This window comes from Plectrocnemia conspersa, unplaced genomic scaffold, assembly GCF_051122295.1.
Source record: "Plectrocnemia conspersa isolate PC_06_02 unplaced genomic scaffold, ASM5112229v1 ptg000005l, whole genome shotgun sequence".
NCBI lineage: Eukaryota > Metazoa > Arthropoda > Insecta > Trichoptera > Polycentropodidae > Plectrocnemia > Plectrocnemia conspersa.
Window position 1 is genome coordinate 24,450,833 of NW_028277169.1, and position 18,563 is coordinate 24,469,395.

The 18,563-nt window shown below is 30.0% G+C and overlaps 1 protein-coding gene and 1 long non-coding RNA gene across 5 annotated transcripts in view; one reads left to right on the forward strand and one right to left on the reverse strand.

The window, feature by feature from the left end:
• Positions 1 to 2,213: 2,213 nt before the first annotated feature.
• LOC148235245 (protein Skeletor, isoforms B/C) overlaps positions 2,214 to 18,563 on the reverse strand; it is a 51,378-nt gene continuing 35,028 nt past the window's right edge. Inside the window, exons 2-15 of one of the 4 annotated variants that reach the window (XM_088186734.1) lie at positions 13,119 to 13,169; positions 12,794 to 13,028; positions 12,622 to 12,733; positions 8,004 to 8,222; positions 7,122 to 7,322; positions 7,008 to 7,028; positions 6,837 to 6,929; positions 5,706 to 5,949; positions 5,435 to 5,643; positions 5,217 to 5,358; positions 5,022 to 5,145; positions 3,003 to 3,133; positions 2,757 to 2,920; positions 2,214 to 2,691 (exon numbers count right to left, since the gene is read on the reverse strand). In XM_088186734.1, coding sequence (XP_088042860.1) covers positions 2,515 to 2,691; positions 2,757 to 2,920; positions 3,003 to 3,133; positions 5,022 to 5,145; positions 5,217 to 5,358; positions 5,435 to 5,643; positions 5,706 to 5,949; positions 6,837 to 6,929; positions 7,008 to 7,028; positions 7,122 to 7,322; positions 8,004 to 8,222; positions 12,622 to 12,733; positions 12,794 to 13,028; positions 13,119 to 13,169 — 2,123 coding nt within the window. In that variant the 3' untranslated portion in view covers positions 2,214 to 2,514. The remainder of the gene's footprint in view (positions 2,692 to 2,756; positions 2,921 to 3,002; positions 3,134 to 5,021; positions 5,146 to 5,216; positions 5,359 to 5,434; positions 5,644 to 5,705; positions 5,950 to 6,836; positions 6,930 to 7,007; positions 7,029 to 7,121; positions 7,323 to 8,003; positions 8,223 to 12,621; positions 12,734 to 12,793; positions 13,029 to 13,118; positions 13,170 to 18,563) is intronic. The other 3 variants (XM_088186736.1, XM_088186735.1, XM_088186737.1) reach the window with 3 other exon arrangements.
• Positions 3,767 to 5,021, forward strand: LOC148235246 (uncharacterized). The gene is made up of 2 exons (XR_015809714.1): positions 3,767 to 4,719; positions 4,807 to 5,021. It is a non-coding gene; the product is annotated as an uncharacterized LOC148235246 (long non-coding RNA).

An 18,563-nucleotide genomic window follows, 5' to 3' on the forward strand; every position in this document is an offset into this window, starting at 1 on the left:
ATATATATATATATATATATATATATATATATATATATATATATATATATATATATATATATATATATATTTGTGTCTTATGTACAAAATGATATGTATTAGGCGTGCGATAATGTGCTGTCAACTAAAGATAATTGCAAATCAACGCTTACGTAAATAAACATGTATTTTTATAACATTAATAGTTGTATTTCACATAACATCAATTTTAATTTATTGTCATTTTAATCAACGTGTAAATAATAACAGTATTCAATCTATTATTATATATATATAGTATATATGTATACATATGTTAAACATAAAAAAATATTTTTATAGAAACATGATGTCAATTACTGTCTAAACATAATATCTTGTGAACATTAAAATCGTCAGAATTTATTGCAATTTGAATAAATAATTTAATTTCTCCTAAAACTAGATAACTATTGTATAATTGATATAATTTTTGAAATTCCATTGATATTATTGTCCCGTTGCGATCGAATCGGTGCTAATTTATTTTCCTTTGAACTTAATCTATGGACATTATCTATACAGAGTAAAATTATTGTCTCTACCCACAATTTACATTTGTACAGAGTGATTCTGAAATTTTGAACATAAATACAATTTCACTAAATAAAAGCCAGTTAAAGCACCACAATCATTTCAATTCTCGAGTAATAAAATATGTTCGTAAATATATAAAAATCAAGTTCACACTGTTATCACCAATTGTAATCCTCTTATAAGTACGTAATTGTAGATAAAATTACATTATCCTCAGTCGATTCTCTAAATAGTTCAATACCGTCGATTCGGAACATTATAATAGTTTTTTTTAACCGAGCTTAGCTCCGTTATAATTTATAAATCAAAATAAATGCATCGTTACGTATGGTGAATATAAAAATTATACATTATATGAATATTTGATTATTGTCCGTTTAAACATTTTTAACAATAAAGCTCTTTTATGGAGATAAATTTAGTATATAAAAGATTTACAATTAGGCCGTGTACAATTTTAAATGCTGATACACATCAAAACCACTCAACTGATAATTGCAGTTTTAGTTTCATGATATTTTATTTTTTAAGAATATATGTGCGGTAAAAAGATCAGATATGACATATTTACTTACTTTTACTGATCATTCCAGAATATTTTTAAATTTATATAACACAAAACTGCATAATAAGCAAGATAACAATCAGTGGTGCAAAATATTTACACCCTATAAAATAATTGCTAATCGCGTGATTAAATGCAATTTTTTTCTAATTTTTTTGATTTACATTTTCTTGTGAAGAAAATGTAAAATTGATCAAATTAAATAGAAAACAGTATTATAAATGATAATATTAAGAATCTCTCTGATATTGATTATAACAGTATATTATTTTGGGCAAGTTATTTATAAATTATTTATATTCATGATTAATACATATTTAACAGAAACTATTCAAAGCTTTGATCAGCTTTATTCACTTTCGAATTAAAATATTACCATAAAAAATACAACGATAACGAATATCAAAAAAATATTTTCTGAGAATTAAACACATTAAAATATAAATTATAACAAATGTTTTTTTTCAGTATATAAAAACTTGAAGTAAACATTAATATAATATCAATTAGAATTTAATAATGATTCACTTTTTAACAAATATTTATGCAACAATGAAGATTAAGTTACTGTTAAAATAATAGTATTAAAAACATCTTACGTTTATTATATTGTATCATTTAAACATAACACATATTTTTGTGCTCTGACATGTTTGAGAATCAAGTTTTTTTTATATTATATAAACATCAAAAGAAACAGTTAAACCCTATTATAAAAACTAATAAGATAAATGTGCTCTTTTTTATAATAAACGTTATATCAATTACTATCCATTCAATGATAATAATACATTTTATATTAAACGTTTTTTATTGTCAATCTGCTGTTGATATGAAACAGCATTTTTAAAAGATGATTGCATCTTATAATCTAATATTTTTCACAGTAGGTGAGCCTCCTTTAAAATCATAAATAAAATTTTACAACTATATTAAATTTAATTGACAGGTCACCATTATTAAGTCAAAAACAATATGATTTTCATACTTATACCAAAGGTTGAATGGATAGTAATATTATTAAATATTTGTTTATTAACATTTAATTAATTACAAATTAACTAGTATATATATAAATGTATATATATACAAATATAATATCATCACATTTATTTATTGTCAATTTTAATACATATTTATAAATGTATATCGTAATATTATACATTTAAAATAAAACCATGCGTATTGTGATATCTTGTGTTTTAGAGCGAATCTAAATCTTTTAATATTATAACAATTTAGATATGTTACTTCACCTTTTGATATTATATAAAATGATTAAAACTCCAAATAGCTTAACTAAATTCAAGAGTACAATTGCAAACCTATTGATAGAAGTATACAAGAAATATAAAAAAATCTTATTTTCACCATACAAGTGTACTAATTATATCTTATCTTGTGATTATTGTCGATATGTAAATAAACATATACGTTAAACATGTAATTATTGTCCAATGGTTCCATGTGTGGAGACTATTCGATGAGCTGATGCCCGGTACTTTTTGTCCGAGATTCTCTCCAGGATTTACAACATGTATCTTCCATCCTAGATTATTGTGTGTATAGCACTACAAATAAATAAACATTTGTTAGATATAGTTTATATAAAAACAAATATCATATTACGACTTACTTGATAATATAATAAATCTGGCGTTTCGAATGCAACAGTCCAGTTAAGAATAGCTGAATCTCCCTTTTCGCATTCTAATTGTAAAGTTTTTGTATAGCTTTCAAAAGTTTCAGATTCTTGCGATCTATCAATATTTTTGTGCGTCCATTCGCAATATCTTCCAGCTAAAAATCATGTTGATTTTAAATTTAATATAATAAAAAAAAATCTATATCTATTATATATATACATATATATAATACTCACCGGCAGTAGGATAAGGATATCCTTCTGAATCGTAAGCCACTCCGGCAAATATTCGTTGTCTTTTCTGATCTGCTTCTGATTTCTGTCCGAATCCACCTTCAGACGAGTCACATATGTAAAATGGATGATATCTACAAATTGTAAAACAGTAATTAATGATATCTTCCATATTGTTTTGTAATCATAAATTAACATTGAAACTGTGCACCATTTGCAGCATACGTCAATTCTGCACGCCTTGACATAATGATTAACCATTGTTTATCATTGCTTTTATGAGTTTAACTCAATAACACATTAATTTTCTATATGCGTTTCGAAGGCAGTGACCTCGATACTAAAATTCAGATCATATGATCATTTAATTTCTAAGCAAAACATCTGTTTACTGACGATGAATCAATTAAAATATGCTTTGAAAGCGTAGCAGAAATACTCTGTCCAAAAATATACAGATACTTTTAAGATATGGTTCAACTTATTTCGAAGAATTGCCAATGAATTTTAATATTACCGATGAATTGACTCCTTAGTTTCTTTTTCTTCATTCTATGATAGTAAATCATAGATTTTAGGCTTCATAAATTAATAAATCTCACCATTTTTCCACAAGTATAAAATATATTTTTATAAGTAAAATATGTGTGTATCAAATAACACTTTTGATTTGCGATGCATGTTTTTCTTACAGCATCTTATATTTAGTTATCTACGATTTTATTCTTAACCCTTTCGGAGGCCCGGTCAATTTACCGTAAGACTCGTTTTTTATTAATTTTTTTTTTTTTTTAAATGCAAATTAAGCTTTTAAACAGTTTTTGCATACGACATTATTCGGTAAAATTTCATTTTGCAAAGTTTTAATTTTTACATTGGCCGCCATTTTGTAAAAAAAATATTATATTTTTTTTTCATACAGAACGTATAGGGGGTGCTGCTCGGTAGTTCTATACGATACTAAAAATTAAATTCTTAATCTTTAAAACCAAGCAGTTAAAAGCGTTAACTCTTCTGAAAGTCTCAAAATGGCTCGTATGGGGGTCCAATCGAACTGATACATCGCTTGTTTTGAAGCAAAAAACTATTTTTTTTATATTTTATTTAGATGAAGTGTAGGCTTTTAAGCTTTTCATACATAACGATCTTTTCGTTAAAATTTAAACCTACTGAGTTACGAGTGCTTAAGTTGTTATACTCGTCACCATTTTGCAAAAAAATGACACATTGGATTTTGCTTACAAACATATACAAACAAACATATTGAAATTTTTTTTTTTTTTTAATTTTTAATTTTTTTAAACAGTATCATAAGTATATTCGAAAGCTCTATTTTGTAACAAAAATTCAAGTCTATATCTTTAAAAGGAACCAAATATTGTTAACTATATAACGTTAACTATATGCCAAGTCGCATAAAAGCTCGCGGGGGCCCGGTCAATTTACCGTAAGACTCGTTTTTTATTAAAAAAAAATTAAAAAAAATTTTTAAATGAAAATTAAGCTTTTAAACACTTTTTGTATACGATATTTTTCGGTAAGATTTCATTTTGCAAAGTTATGACACTTTTAATTTTTACATTGGCCGCCATTTTGTAAAAAAAAATTAAATGTTTTTTCATACAGAACGTATAGGGGGTGCTCGGTAGTTCTATACGATACTAAAATGTAATTTTTAATCTTTAAAACCAAGCAGTTAAGAGCATTAACTCTTCTGAAAGTCTCAAAATGGCTCGTATGGGGGTCTAATCGAACTGATACATCGCTTGTTTTGAAGCAAAAAACTATTTTTTTATATTTTATTTAGATGAAGTTTAGAAGTAACAAAATATTCAAAAAGCATTTTTTATATACATGTGTATGATACACGTTTGTAAATAGTATAGAAAAATTAGTTTTGTGGATAAAAATCTTTACAAATAAAGTAGTAGTATTTTCTACAAAATTTAAATTGTTATTATAGTCGATTTTATCATATTTTACTTGTGTCTCATATGTGTCTTATAAAAATATAATACATACTTGGCAGGATTAGTTCTGTCGTCACCGCCTTCGACTATGAATTGGTACGTTTGACCCCTTTCCACATAAATTTCCGGAATCAACAAGTCGTTTAAATACCAAGCAATACCCCATGATGGATGTTCTGAAATATAATAAATGTATTTATATTAATAATTCCTACATGTCATTAAAACTAATTTACGAAAAATTTACTGGTTATAGCCGTATATCCACGTTTACCACCAGTTGGTCCGATGCGAACAGAGAACATTGTTTCACCGGTTATGATTCTGGTAGGCCATGGCTTTATTCCACTGTCCGAGTCTTCTACCAAGCCTTCGCAAGTATTGTCATTCTATTGTAAAATTTATCCATATTCGTTACATTTATATATCATAAAAAATGTAATATATTTAGATAAATATTCTTACTTTAACACCAAAGTTAATCTTGAAATCGTCAGTCGTCTTATCAGTGATTGAATGAGCATTCGCTTCCATCCTTGAATTCAATGGACCGAATGCTGCAATAACAGATATTTCACTATTCAAAGTTATAGCTTTATCTCGAGTGCTTTCTTTTGCAGCCAGAGGACGCTTGTATATCACAGTAGTGATACCGTTCTTTCTAGATCCAGATACTAAATAAAAAATATAATCATCAGTAAATATAACTTATTAATAAATTAATAAGAAAACATACTTAGAGTTACGTCGTTGCTTCCTCCTAATCTCATATCTGGACAGACGCCTGATCTTCCATCACATTGTGCCACATGAGTAATGGTATAATCAACAGCACCACCCGTGTTTGTAGTTTCATTCCAATATGCAACAACTATATCAGCTCCGATCATCATTGGTTTATCTTGAGCACCGGATATACCGAAACTCATATATTGATCAGCTCTTATGCGAGCTGATAGTTCGATTTCGATATTTTTACCCTGTTTAAAATTATATAAAGTTAATATTCGATAATATATGGATTTAATATAAGATATCCAGACTTCCCAGACTTAACAGTGCTCTCTTGTATTAATATTTGAATGGGGAAATCCTACTGAAAGCATTGATTTGTTGAGTCCAAGTTGAACACTATGAAGTTAATTAAAAAAAATCGAGTTCTAAAATCTTGTACAGATTACTAAGTCTACACTATTTTTTGTTTAATATTATCTGTAAATTTCGTTAGAAAAGTTAAAAATGTTAAAAATTTTGCGCTAATTTGCAATTGATAAATATCATAGTATTTTTTTATTGCGCTTTTAACGCGTTTTTTTTTCACAGTCAATGCGTAAATTTTGATAAAAGTTTATATTTGACCGGATGGTTTAGTCTATGAATATTTTCCATTAATTAAGAGAAAAATTTGGTATGTTATCAAGTAAGTCGAGCCATTTTATTACAATCTAAAATATCTATTACGTAAAAAAATAATAAAAAAATTACTAGCTTATAACTGCTATTTTTAGCTGCCAAATAATTCACGACAGTATATACAACTTTTTAAGAGAAAATAATCATGAAACTTTTCTTTTGGGCGTTTTTTGTCTGAAGCAGGATTTATCACTTTCGAAAGTTAGTTCCCCCTCCTATCTCTAAATCTGTCTTCGCCTTTAGTCAATATACTTACGTAAAACAATAACATTATTTAAGTAGGTAGGAATCTTTTGAAATATTATAAATTTATTATGCACATATCTCTCAAACTTATTGAAATTACTTAGTAAAAGTTATATGTTTTAGTTTCTTCATCAAAACATAGCTTGAAATGATCTTGGAAATCTGTTTACCATATTATACCAATATTACTTAAAAATTTCAAAAATACCTGTACTTCCCATCGCACTTGCATTCTATGATCCAATAATTCTTTGCAATTGATCTTAGTTGAAGCACTTGTGGGTTTCGTAGTTGAACTAGTCTGTAAAACATTTTCAATATTATCATCAAATTGTATATATTATCAAATCGCACCATCCAAAATTTTATCAAATCTTACCGGATTATACCACCACGGTGGCTATTGAACGAACAGACATGATAAAAATAGGTCAAACTTAATAATTTTCCTATTATCAAAGGAAAATTAAATATAATTGTGGTTGATACTGACCGTTATTTTGGTTTGCCCCAAAGCCGGAGGAACATCCAGGTCTTTCGGAATGTTAACGTGTCCGAAGTTGTGTCTGTATTGCACACACCAAATGGCTAACCAATCGATGTCGTAAGCTGTCAAGTTTCCAGGTAATTGCAGCTCAATATCTTCTCCTTGATAGCCTCTCAGTGGCTCTAGTGATCCAACTTCATTGGGTACCTGTGGAAGTTTATGATTAATTCCATAGTTGCATAGCAGTCTGTTTGTGTTTATATCTGCACACCTTCTGGGACGAATTAAGACTGACATTATTACCCTTTACCTATTCGAATACTAATTTAAAGTAATACAAATACAAGTAAAAGCGTTTGTTACATATCCTATTAGGTTTATTCGAAACGTCATCCACAAAAAAACATTATTTAATAAGTTGCAGTTAGTTCGCGCCAACGTGCTTTTTCATCAGATATAAAAAAATCAAGACAGTCTTATAACCTATTAACTTCACTCTACCGTATATGTAGTAAATACCTTCCATTCTGAAATATAAGAAGCACACCTAAATTATTTGTCTCTGGATTTTGCACCGCTAGCGCTGCCTGAAGAATATTTTTAATTTTTACTGAATATTGGTTATAACCGAAAGGTTTAAATATTTGTTTTATTAATAACCTAATTAATAAATACACAATATTATCAATTTTTAATTCACCACGAGCGCTATATAACCATTTAAAAACAATATAGATATCCCTAAATGAAATAATAAATACAATGGCTGAGAGGCAAATAGTAATGGATTCGAAGTAAAACCTTATGATGCTTACAGATCTTTATAATTTTGAAAAGTAATGCATTTTTTGCACTTTAAAAAATAATATATAAAAAATGCATATTTACTTTGACTCCGTAAGGATCAGGAGAAGAGCCCTCTCCCACCCAAAAGTAGGCATCAGGTCCAGCTCCGTCGTAGTGGAGGTTCGGTATGTAGAAAGTTCTCGCGTCCAAGATGCTCACGTTGCCCGATCTCACTCCGTGGGCCAACCTCTTCAATTCTGGAAGAACTCGAGCCCTGGGCACCTCCAGACCTGGCGGTATGAAGATCTCTCCGAAGTCGACCTATGCAATTATGCAAAAAGGGGACACGATTTAATCCGGAGCGTCTCATTCGATTCCCCGCTGCTTCTGCGACGGAGGGTGGATCGTTCCCTTATTCCGAAAAGGGTAGAAACTGCCGTTTGCTAAGGTCTTAAACGCCGCGATTTAATTTAATAGGCGCATTCGGAGCTTTTGTTGCGTTTGTACTAACTAAGCGCTTTTTTCCCTTCAAGTCCGCCCCCTTCTCTGTCGCGGATAAGAAAAGCTTTTTTGGGATTTATATTTATAACGTGACAAACAAATCTGAAGAATTAAATTAAGTACAATTAAATATCATTTAAAGCGTGATACTTAAAGCCGTACATGCGCATAGATTGTTGATTTGTAAGACCAAGAGAAGTCAAACTTTTTTATTAAAATTTAAGGATTTAATTTAAAATTATTTTATTCATGGAATTCTTTGATCATGATATTTTTGGAAGAATGTGATACTAATTATAAATAGTACAATCGATTAAATTAAGAAAGCTATGATAATATTATTTTATTAATTTATTTGCCTAATATAACTAATTTCTACAATAATCAAATTTTAACTAAACATACATATAATACGTACTATATGCATAAACAGAAAAAAATATACCTAATATTATTATTTATTTCTTAATGCAATGAATTTAGAAAACCCAGTACAGTTTTATTTTTGCGGAGTGTCTTAAGAATATTATTATATAAATTCACACCTCCATACATAATTCCCCTGGCCGTACTCATTTTCTTATACTATCCTTCATTTTTTTTTATTTCTAGTATTAAATCTATGTACATTTTTATTACTTATTTAAATACTCTAGTAACATATATATAAATACTAAGACATTCATCTTCAATATTTATTTATTTATTACAGAAACACAGATGTATATAATGCAGTGTCCAATTTTAGTATTATTTTTATACTTTCATATCCATCCAAAGGATGTGTATTGCGGCCACGTTGCGAAGGTGCATATTGGTTCGAATCCGTTTCAAGGTGGATGCATTTTCCATTTGCATCGGTGGTTGAAAGGAGCTTATCCGTTTTATATTGCGCATATTTTACATGGCAACTGGGAACGGGCCAAATCCTACGAGATTTCATAATAAAAAATTGACTAAAAGAGCGCCTATTGCGGCTCTGTATTTGCGCTTTAAAGGGATGACTTTATAGCAATTCAAAAATATTAAATGTTGTAATGAAATATATTTGAAAGGAAAAATGCGATTTTTTATGAATTAAAATATTTTTGAAATACAATAAATAATTGTTTTTTAATACAATTGTTTATTGTATTATGCGCGCATTGGGTGCCGTATAAGAGAGACGACGTGAAACTTCTTCGAAATTGAAATAAAAAAAATGTTAAATCATTAATGGGGTTTGTCAAACAAGATTTCACGGTGTATTTAAAAATAAAAAATACGCGCATATATTATGATCTATTGCGACAAAAGTGCAGTGTTAATATTGTTTGCAGTCGATACTTTGCGGTTGAGAATCGAGACTCGCATTGATAGTTTTATTTCGTCATACACACATCCGTTACGTTTCCATAGAAAACGTGCTCCGTAAACGTAGTACAGATTTACAGAGCCCTGTGTTCTGGCACAATGGCGTGAAATACGCGAACGGGAACACGCTACTGTAATGTATACGTATGTATGTATTGTATATAAGAGTAACTTCGCGTAGTATTGGTACGCACAAATTCACGTATAAAGAAAATGTGTGTATGTGTGAGCGTGAAAGGGAAGAGCTGGTGGAAGAAAGGTGTTGTGGCCGCGTGCGCATGCGCTGTGAAAGCGAATCGATTCCGGACGGGCGGGGCGAAGCTCTGCAAGGAATATAATTTATCTACCACCTTTTGTACGACGTGTAACACCACCCTCGGTGGACACAGCACACAGGCCACCCAGGAGTTGCAGGAAAGGCGGAAGGATCGGGAGAGACTGAGAAACGAGGCGCGATTCGCCGGCGCTTCCATTAAAGAATTAAAGCGGAATTATGCATAAATTAAATTGCAAAAGAACTCTGCAGAGAGTGGGCGTTGTTAAAATATTCGAAATAGGAAGATTATGCCACGTATTTAAGAAAATTGCTGAAAATGGCTGGAAATGCGCATCAGATGCAAATGGTGGATTGGAGCAACAGTAGTACACATTGCGTTAGTTTTGATTTGTTAAATAAAAGAGTTATGCAAATCTTTTATTATTAAAGCACTTTAAAATTGTATAGCCTGTCTTGTATAAGACAAATCATTGTTAATTGAAGACCATATATGAAAGAGTACCAATGTGCCAATTTGTTTTATTATTGAAATTAACAATGCTGGACATTCTCTCTATAGTTAGAAAAAAAATGTAAAATCACCATTGTCACAAAAAAAATGAAGAGAAAAATATCATCGCTTTTGGGAAAAACAACCAATGTCCAAAAAATTTTTATGGAGAACTACCAATTTCCTGAACATTGGTGGTTTTTTACATTAAACTAACTAAACAATGCATGTATATATTAAAATTCTGAACGATAATTAACATACGCCTTCTTCCTTATAATTTAGAAAAGTTATAATATTTCGTTTAAATATAAATAATTTCGTATAAAAAGTTTTATATTCCCCGTTTTTTTTAAATGCGAGTTAATCACATTAAGAAGGAAATAAAATATGATGATATTATGTATGTATAATTCTAGAAACTGTTGATCCTTAGCGACCTTTTTTGTACACTTTTTTACATTAAGCAGCTTATATTACCAAAACACCGCAAAAACACAGGAGCAAACGCATCATGTGCATACACAGAATAGATATTCTATAGTCTATGTGTGCATATAATGTTTCTTTTACATAAATACAATTTCGTTTTCTTAAATGTCGACGGGATTCTAATTTATTACATTACTTAAAAAAAATGAAGAAAAATTTGCAACATGTACAAATAATCTTGATGAGTTGCATTTTAAATTAAAAAAAATACATCAGCTGCAAATCGTCATTTAAGTGATTTATTTTTGTTTTAAACGCCTTACATATTTAAATGATTCTTTGATTAATGTAACTAATAAACCAAAAAACGTATTTTAAATAAAAGTAAACGAGAGTTAATTTGAATGGCAATATATATAAATCATGTGGGTGAGATTCAATCCAATCCAAGATCTAATATTTTGTTTTGTTCAACGAACGAATTCTACGAATTTCGGTCATAGTAGAAACCGCCGATATAAATTCTATTTATAAATATTTTTCGAATGCGTAAAAGCATTTTTGATGAAAATGGATTTTAGAGCGCCACTAGTCATTCGGGTATATTGAGAAAAAAAACATTAATTTTAAGATTTTTTTGTCTAATTTCATTCTAGCTAGTTTAAACAAATATTCGATCAATTATTCAAATAGCCAAAAAATGGTCGAATAATTCGAATGTTAAATTGAGAACCCTAACTGCTCAAAATGTATTACTAAAATAGATAAAAATAAAATAACAGCCGTTGAAAAACTCCACAGCTGCACAATATTACTGCGAAAATGAGAGTATTTTTTTGGAATTTCGGCAGTATTATTAAAAAGTTTTTTTCTACCTTTGGTTGTTTTGACCATGGTAGTTATAAATAACATAAAAATAATAAAACAAATTCTTCAAAATAAAAAGGACTTTGACTAGAATCAGTGGCGTAGCTATGGTGGGGCGGAGGGGGCGGACCACCCCGGGCGGCACTCGCTTGGGGGCGGCATATTCGCGATGGGATCATCCAGTGTAGTTCTTAACCCTGAATGCACTAAAGCATATATAAATCCACGACTAACAAGAGCTTAATAATAACCAATTTATTATTTTAAGAAATGCTGATTTTATGATCCTGCAAAAAATAAATGGGGGGGGGGGGGGCAATTTTAAGGATCGCCCTAGGTGGCACGTACTCTAGCAACGCCACTGACTAGAATCGACTACTTGCGTTTTTTAATATACACAATTGTTTTTAGAGTTTTTTGTGTTTTCTATAGAGTAAGTGAACAGTTGTAGTTATTCAAATAGTAGATTTTAATGAATGGATAGATAATTTAACATATATTTAACGATAATTTTACTAATAATCTTTATAAAAAAAACTACTTCAAATAGATAAGATAAATATTAATTAGAAATAATTGGTTTAACTTTAAAATATTTATTTTCAATAACAATTTGATTTAGCTCCAACTTTTTTTATCAAAAAACATCTAAGCGCACGAACTTATTATTAAAAAATATGAAATAAGAAACTCTTTTGAAATTCTGTAACTTTCTCAAAAAATTCAAACTTTTACAACGCTTTCTTAACAGATATTTTATTAAAACAAATATTTTTTAATTAAAGTAAAAATAAACTTACGGTGAATCTTCTACACCACACACTGAGCCATCTGATATCTCGTAGCCTTCGTCCCAGAGGCAGCCTCAAGATAACGTCTGAACCATTGTGAGCACTGAGGATTGGTGGTTCTCTTAAGAAAAAAACAATCATTATAAAATTTGATTTTAAAGTTATACAAAATGAATACTACCTTCCGACGTAATCCTCAGGATATGGTATGATATATCCTTCTGGCGAAGGTCTGGGCGAGTTGCCTACCCAAAAGAACGCATCAGGCCCTGTACCGTCGTACACGAACCCTTTAATGAAGAGTGTGCTCTCGTCGATCGCATAGACTGTGCCCTGGATCGCATGAGCGAACTGAACTAAGGTTCCAATCTTCCTTCCGAAGTATGGCTGCTGTTTGCCACGTCCCTTGCCGAACGCTGAAATTATTTTATTTGGTCCTCAATTAAACAATATACTCAGCGATGATGTCTCTTGTATTAGTATGGTGGTGTGCTTTGGCTACTCACCACTGGTGGGTTTACAACCCCTGTGACCACAATTTGTGTTCCAGGAAAGACCTTGCGATTTATAAGTTAGTAATTTTAGTGTGCCTTAGAGATAATTTGATAAGACTAACTGAGAGATTTTTATTTATTATTTGAAGATTTTGTACTCGTGTTAAAAGCCTGAATAGTTAGTATTATATTAAAGATTATATTAAACTTTTACTATTACATTTTTCAGTCAGATTATATCACAATATTTAGTTTAAAAATAATATTTCAACTGCTCGAAATATTCCATTATGGAGTGCATTATTAAAACGGGGGCGTTTCTAAACGCATTCATTCACGCAGGAATTTTCAGCTTATCGGCGTTTCGCCTTTAAGAATTCCCAGAATCTTAGTCATCTGGAAATCTTAGAAAAATCAATTTTATTAAATCAATTGATTAACACTTGCGAACTAATATTGTACGGCCCACGCAAAAGTCTGAAAATAGAATATTTAATTATCGAAAGGTCAAAACGTCACGATTCATTCTGTTTACCGATGAGTAAAAATAAAATTAAATATAAAACCAGCATCCTGGAAAAAAGGTTTGCTGTCAGTAAATACAAGCGCTGAAAAGGTTGGTGTTTGATCGTGCGCTTGTGCTTTATGCTGTATGGGTGTTATGAATATTTTTATATTATTACGTAATGTTATTTTCAAATTGTGCAGAGCACGAATGGAAAACTGAATCGCACGTTATATGTGCGGACAATGTGGTATTGATCGTGCTAGATGCAGACACGAGTCGGTCAAATGTGCTGACAAATTTGTGCTGACAAAAGTGACACGCGCCCCGCATATTAAAATCGAGCATCCTCGACGCCTTATCACAAACTTTAGCAATGTACATACAATAACGATATTTACAATTCATTAATGAAGTATTAACACTTAGAAAGCTTCCGCCTAAATATGAATAAATAAATTAGGTGTAGTGATTTTACGTTGCTTTTAACACTGAATTACATGATAAAATCAGCAATTAATGATATACTAGTATCCTGGTATTTTTTACGTTGATTGATTTAAAAAGTAAAAAATCATTGTTTTTTTATAAAATATAAATAATAATAATAAAAATGTATTAAACACAAAATAAATTGACAATTATTAAAATAAATATTTTTTAGCAATACTATTCCAGCTGACTAAGTGGCTCAGAAAAGATTTCTAAAAGTAGATAATCATCTAAAGTTTTGACATGTTTAACGATCTTATTTATTTATTATCGAATAAATATATTATTTTAAATTAGGATTTCATAATATTTTATAAACATACTTATATATTTTTTCATGTACATAATATTGTATATATTTCATTACATACACGATAGACCAATGGTATAAGCTGAAAGACATGGGTTCAAATCTTATATGATTAATAGTCTAGGAGTTCAAAATAACTGAATATTAAATAATTATATCTCAGATCGATCATCACAGATTATGTTTTCTATAACCACACGGATGAATAACGTAACGAATAATTATAATTAAACTAAACTAGGTAGTACATAGTGACATATTGTGATTGTAAGCCGTATTATTATTTGGTAATTATTAAGGAATAGATATTAATAATTTAGACTGATTTCAGTCTGATGTCGCAATGCTTACTGTAGGTATTGATTGTGTTTATCCAGTTGTAACGCATTGGACTAACGTCTGTTATGTTACAATGTAAGATTAACATGAGATAATATAAAATATATGATAAAATAATTTTTCTAATTCTCGATCGGTCTTATTAGCTATTTTACGAGTCGAATTCGTTCATTCTGGAGTACCACAGGGATCTAATCTGGGTCCTCTGCTCCTTTTGCTGTTTATAAACGATAGACATATTAGATTAACGACATCATAATGATGTGAAAGTGTTTCAAAGTATTCGCACAAATTCAAATTCATTCTCTATACAGAAAGTCAGGTCTTTATTGTCTATGCTAGAGGTCATTTGTAGGCTATAAATTGTATATGCGATCAATTGACGCGGCGGTACACTGCTAGTGATTAATTGTTGGCGGTGAATTACGGGCGATTAATTTTCCTAGACTCTTGAAAAACACAGCAAAACTATTTGTTTTAAATGTGTATTTTTACTATTTTATAAATTAAATATGTTTAATATTATTTACTTTTATTACACTTAAAAATTCTAGTAGTGGTATTTCGGTATTAATTTACGTACCAACTGAATATTTCATCTGCTTTTCCCAGTTATTTTTTTCTTCTACTCTCCCTGCTTATCCGGGCTAAGTCTTGTTACCAAATAGGGCAGGGCATTCTCTCCCTGTATCTGCGGCGTGGCAGTCACATTCATTGGGGAAACTCCCCTAAAATCTCACACAGTGGAAACTCAATATATTAGAGTCCGGTAAAGCGAGCTGCCGGTTTATTATATTGCAGCCCGTTACGGTCGATAAAGCACACACTTATGACACCGATAAATGTTATAGCCATACCTGGTAGGGTAAGCGCCGATTAATTATTATCGCGTTTTTCCACGATTCGCTTAGGAATGTGAGAATATAGGATAGGACAATTAATTCATTTCCTATAATCTAGAAATGTTAACATTGATTCAATCTTTTCAGCGTAGAGAAAAGTTAAAAAGTATTAAACTCATATTATTATTATATTAAGAAGAATCAGATTCTGAAATTCTTATCCATTTTGAATTTAAAGAAGGAGGAACTAAGTAACATTCAAGTTACTTATTTATTTAAATACATGTGCAAGGCATAAGTTTTATGGAAATGCACCCTATAACAAAACAACACAAACAAATATTAACAGAAGCAATTAGATTCAATTATATATAAAAATAGCTAAGCAGCAATAGCTGGCCATACACGCACGGGCACATCCGACGGATTTTTGCATCGCGGGTGCCTGGCGGACAAATCCGATCGTGTGTGGTGAGAAAAGAAACAGATTTGCCTGTCCGCTGTCCGTGCTCAAAACGAACGGATCGGACACAGACAGACAGATTAAGTGATTTTTTGACCCGGCCCATTTCCGCTCGCTTTTATTAATTTACGCGAAAGTTGCCGCCATCGATCTAAAATAAGATTTTAGTGATAAGTTTTTTTTTTTACTTTATGACAAGTTTTTGCTTTTTTGAAAGAGAAAAAACATTTAATATTTAAAAACTCATTTATTAATATCATTACAAAATAAAAGATACATTAATGGGCCAAGATTAGCACCTTGAGGTATTCCTGATGTGGTCATGTATTCAGATGTGTTGCTCATATTGAACATATTGACGATAATTTAAAAAATACAATTTGATCTTTTATGGAAGAACTCAAATATATCTATTTATTTAAAATTAAGGCATGACAAACTTGTTCAAAAGCCTTTTCAAAATCAGTTTAGACGACATCTACTTAATTGCCTATATCGAGCTTTTTTCATCACAAAATTAAAAAAAAACTTTATAATGATTTATAATTTGTGATTGTTTAATCTTCCGTTGTAACCTGACAGGCGTAAGCACAATGAGTTAAAACGGGTTAAATCTGTAATTACTGGGAAAGGCAAACGGGCATAATGAAGACCAACAAATTAAATATTTATTACTAGACTGAAAGTCTTAGAATCGGTGACATCTATATAATTGATTATATTTTAATACGTATATTTAAATTTATAATAAATAGGCGGCAATTTACAGCTATTTTGCTAATCAAATTTGAGTCTACTGCTGTGGCTCGAGTCCGCAACCTTTCGGTTACCAGTCAAGACGGTACGGAGTACGCTATTCCGATCCTAATCTTATCTACAAACACATGGTGAAGGAAGAAGAAGAATACATATATTGCCAATGACAAACTTATAGTTTTCATTTTTTTTAAGCGCTTAACGATTAGTGAAGTTTATATTTTTTTTGTAAAAAAAAAGTGTTTTTTTTTTTAAATATGGTTCTTTATATATTAAAAATAATAATTTATTTTCACTTTATATATCATATCCGAACCAACAGTACTACGCTTACTTGATTTTTATTTTTATTGAGTAACTTAAGGTAACGAAAATAGTCTCCGGTAAACTAAAAGCAATCTAATTAAAAGAAAATTATATAATGCGGTTTCTTAATAAAAAATATTGTAATATAAGGCGCTTTTTTATTCGTGTAATTTTTTCCACCCTCACGCGCAGAACCGCCCCCTTCCCCCAGTTACATTAGTACTAACGTATATTGCTTTGCAGTGCACGCTCGATGGTACTTTATATTGCATTCATAGCGGAACGTATAAAATGGACGTTTATATTAGGGCTGTCCAAAAGTCACATTTTTATATTTTTCGTCGTCTGCAATAAATCCGCTCAAACGTAATAAAAACAGTCGTAAATTTTTAGAAACGTCGAATTTTCAAAAACGATTCGTAAACGTTTAAGAATGGCTTTTAGCATACATATATATGTACATACAGCTTAACATAAAATAATTTTAGAATTAAAATACCGTTAGATCAAATACACATGAACTATTTTTTTTATCTGATAATCAGTCGTGTTTTATTTACTGCTCAGTGCTGCCATATACTGAATTTTCAGTCCAGGTAAAAATCAATAAAATCGTGCCTCAATTATCAAGCGCTTATATTAAGACTTTATATTAAGGCGAATAAAGCACATCTAAACCGAATTTTGACCACTAACCGGTTTGATAATTCTTTGATCAACCCTTTATGTTAGAAGTCAATAGTAATATAGAAAAAGATAAGGCTTTCGAAATAATGCAAATATTTTTTTTAATTAAAGATATGGTAACACTGATTTCTGGCACATCCCTATCAGCCGATCGTTATATCTTTATCGAGGATTATGATTTCGGTAGAAAGATATAAGAACGAGGGGAGAATGACGTGCAAAAATCGGAAGGGATCGTCGTGGTTTCGCGAGGGATATGAAGTGTTGAATAAAAAATAATTTTATTTTATTCATCTCTATTCCAAACTAGAATACATATTTTTTGCCAATGGCGATATTTATAAAAGTGCTTTAGATTATGCTTAAGTTGTTTATTTTTATGTTATGATTATATGATTATGATAAAATTGAATCACTACACTTTTCTAATTTTATACGAAGTTATTCATTAAATAGTCAATTAATAATGTATTTATTTTAAATTGCTTTCACAAATACAAATGTATATTTAATAATAAATGAAATCTTAAAGTTTGCAAATTATTTTAAATTAATTTCACAAATACCAAATTTATATTTAATAATAAATGAAATCTTAAAATTTGCAAATTAAATTTTAGAAAACAAGTCACGTTAATATATTTTAATTTTTGCATATAGCCATTTAGTTGATTTTAAATAAACATCTAACTATATAAATGTTCCTCTATATTATTTGTCTACAAAATAATAATTGCTAAGCCTATTTTTGCATCTG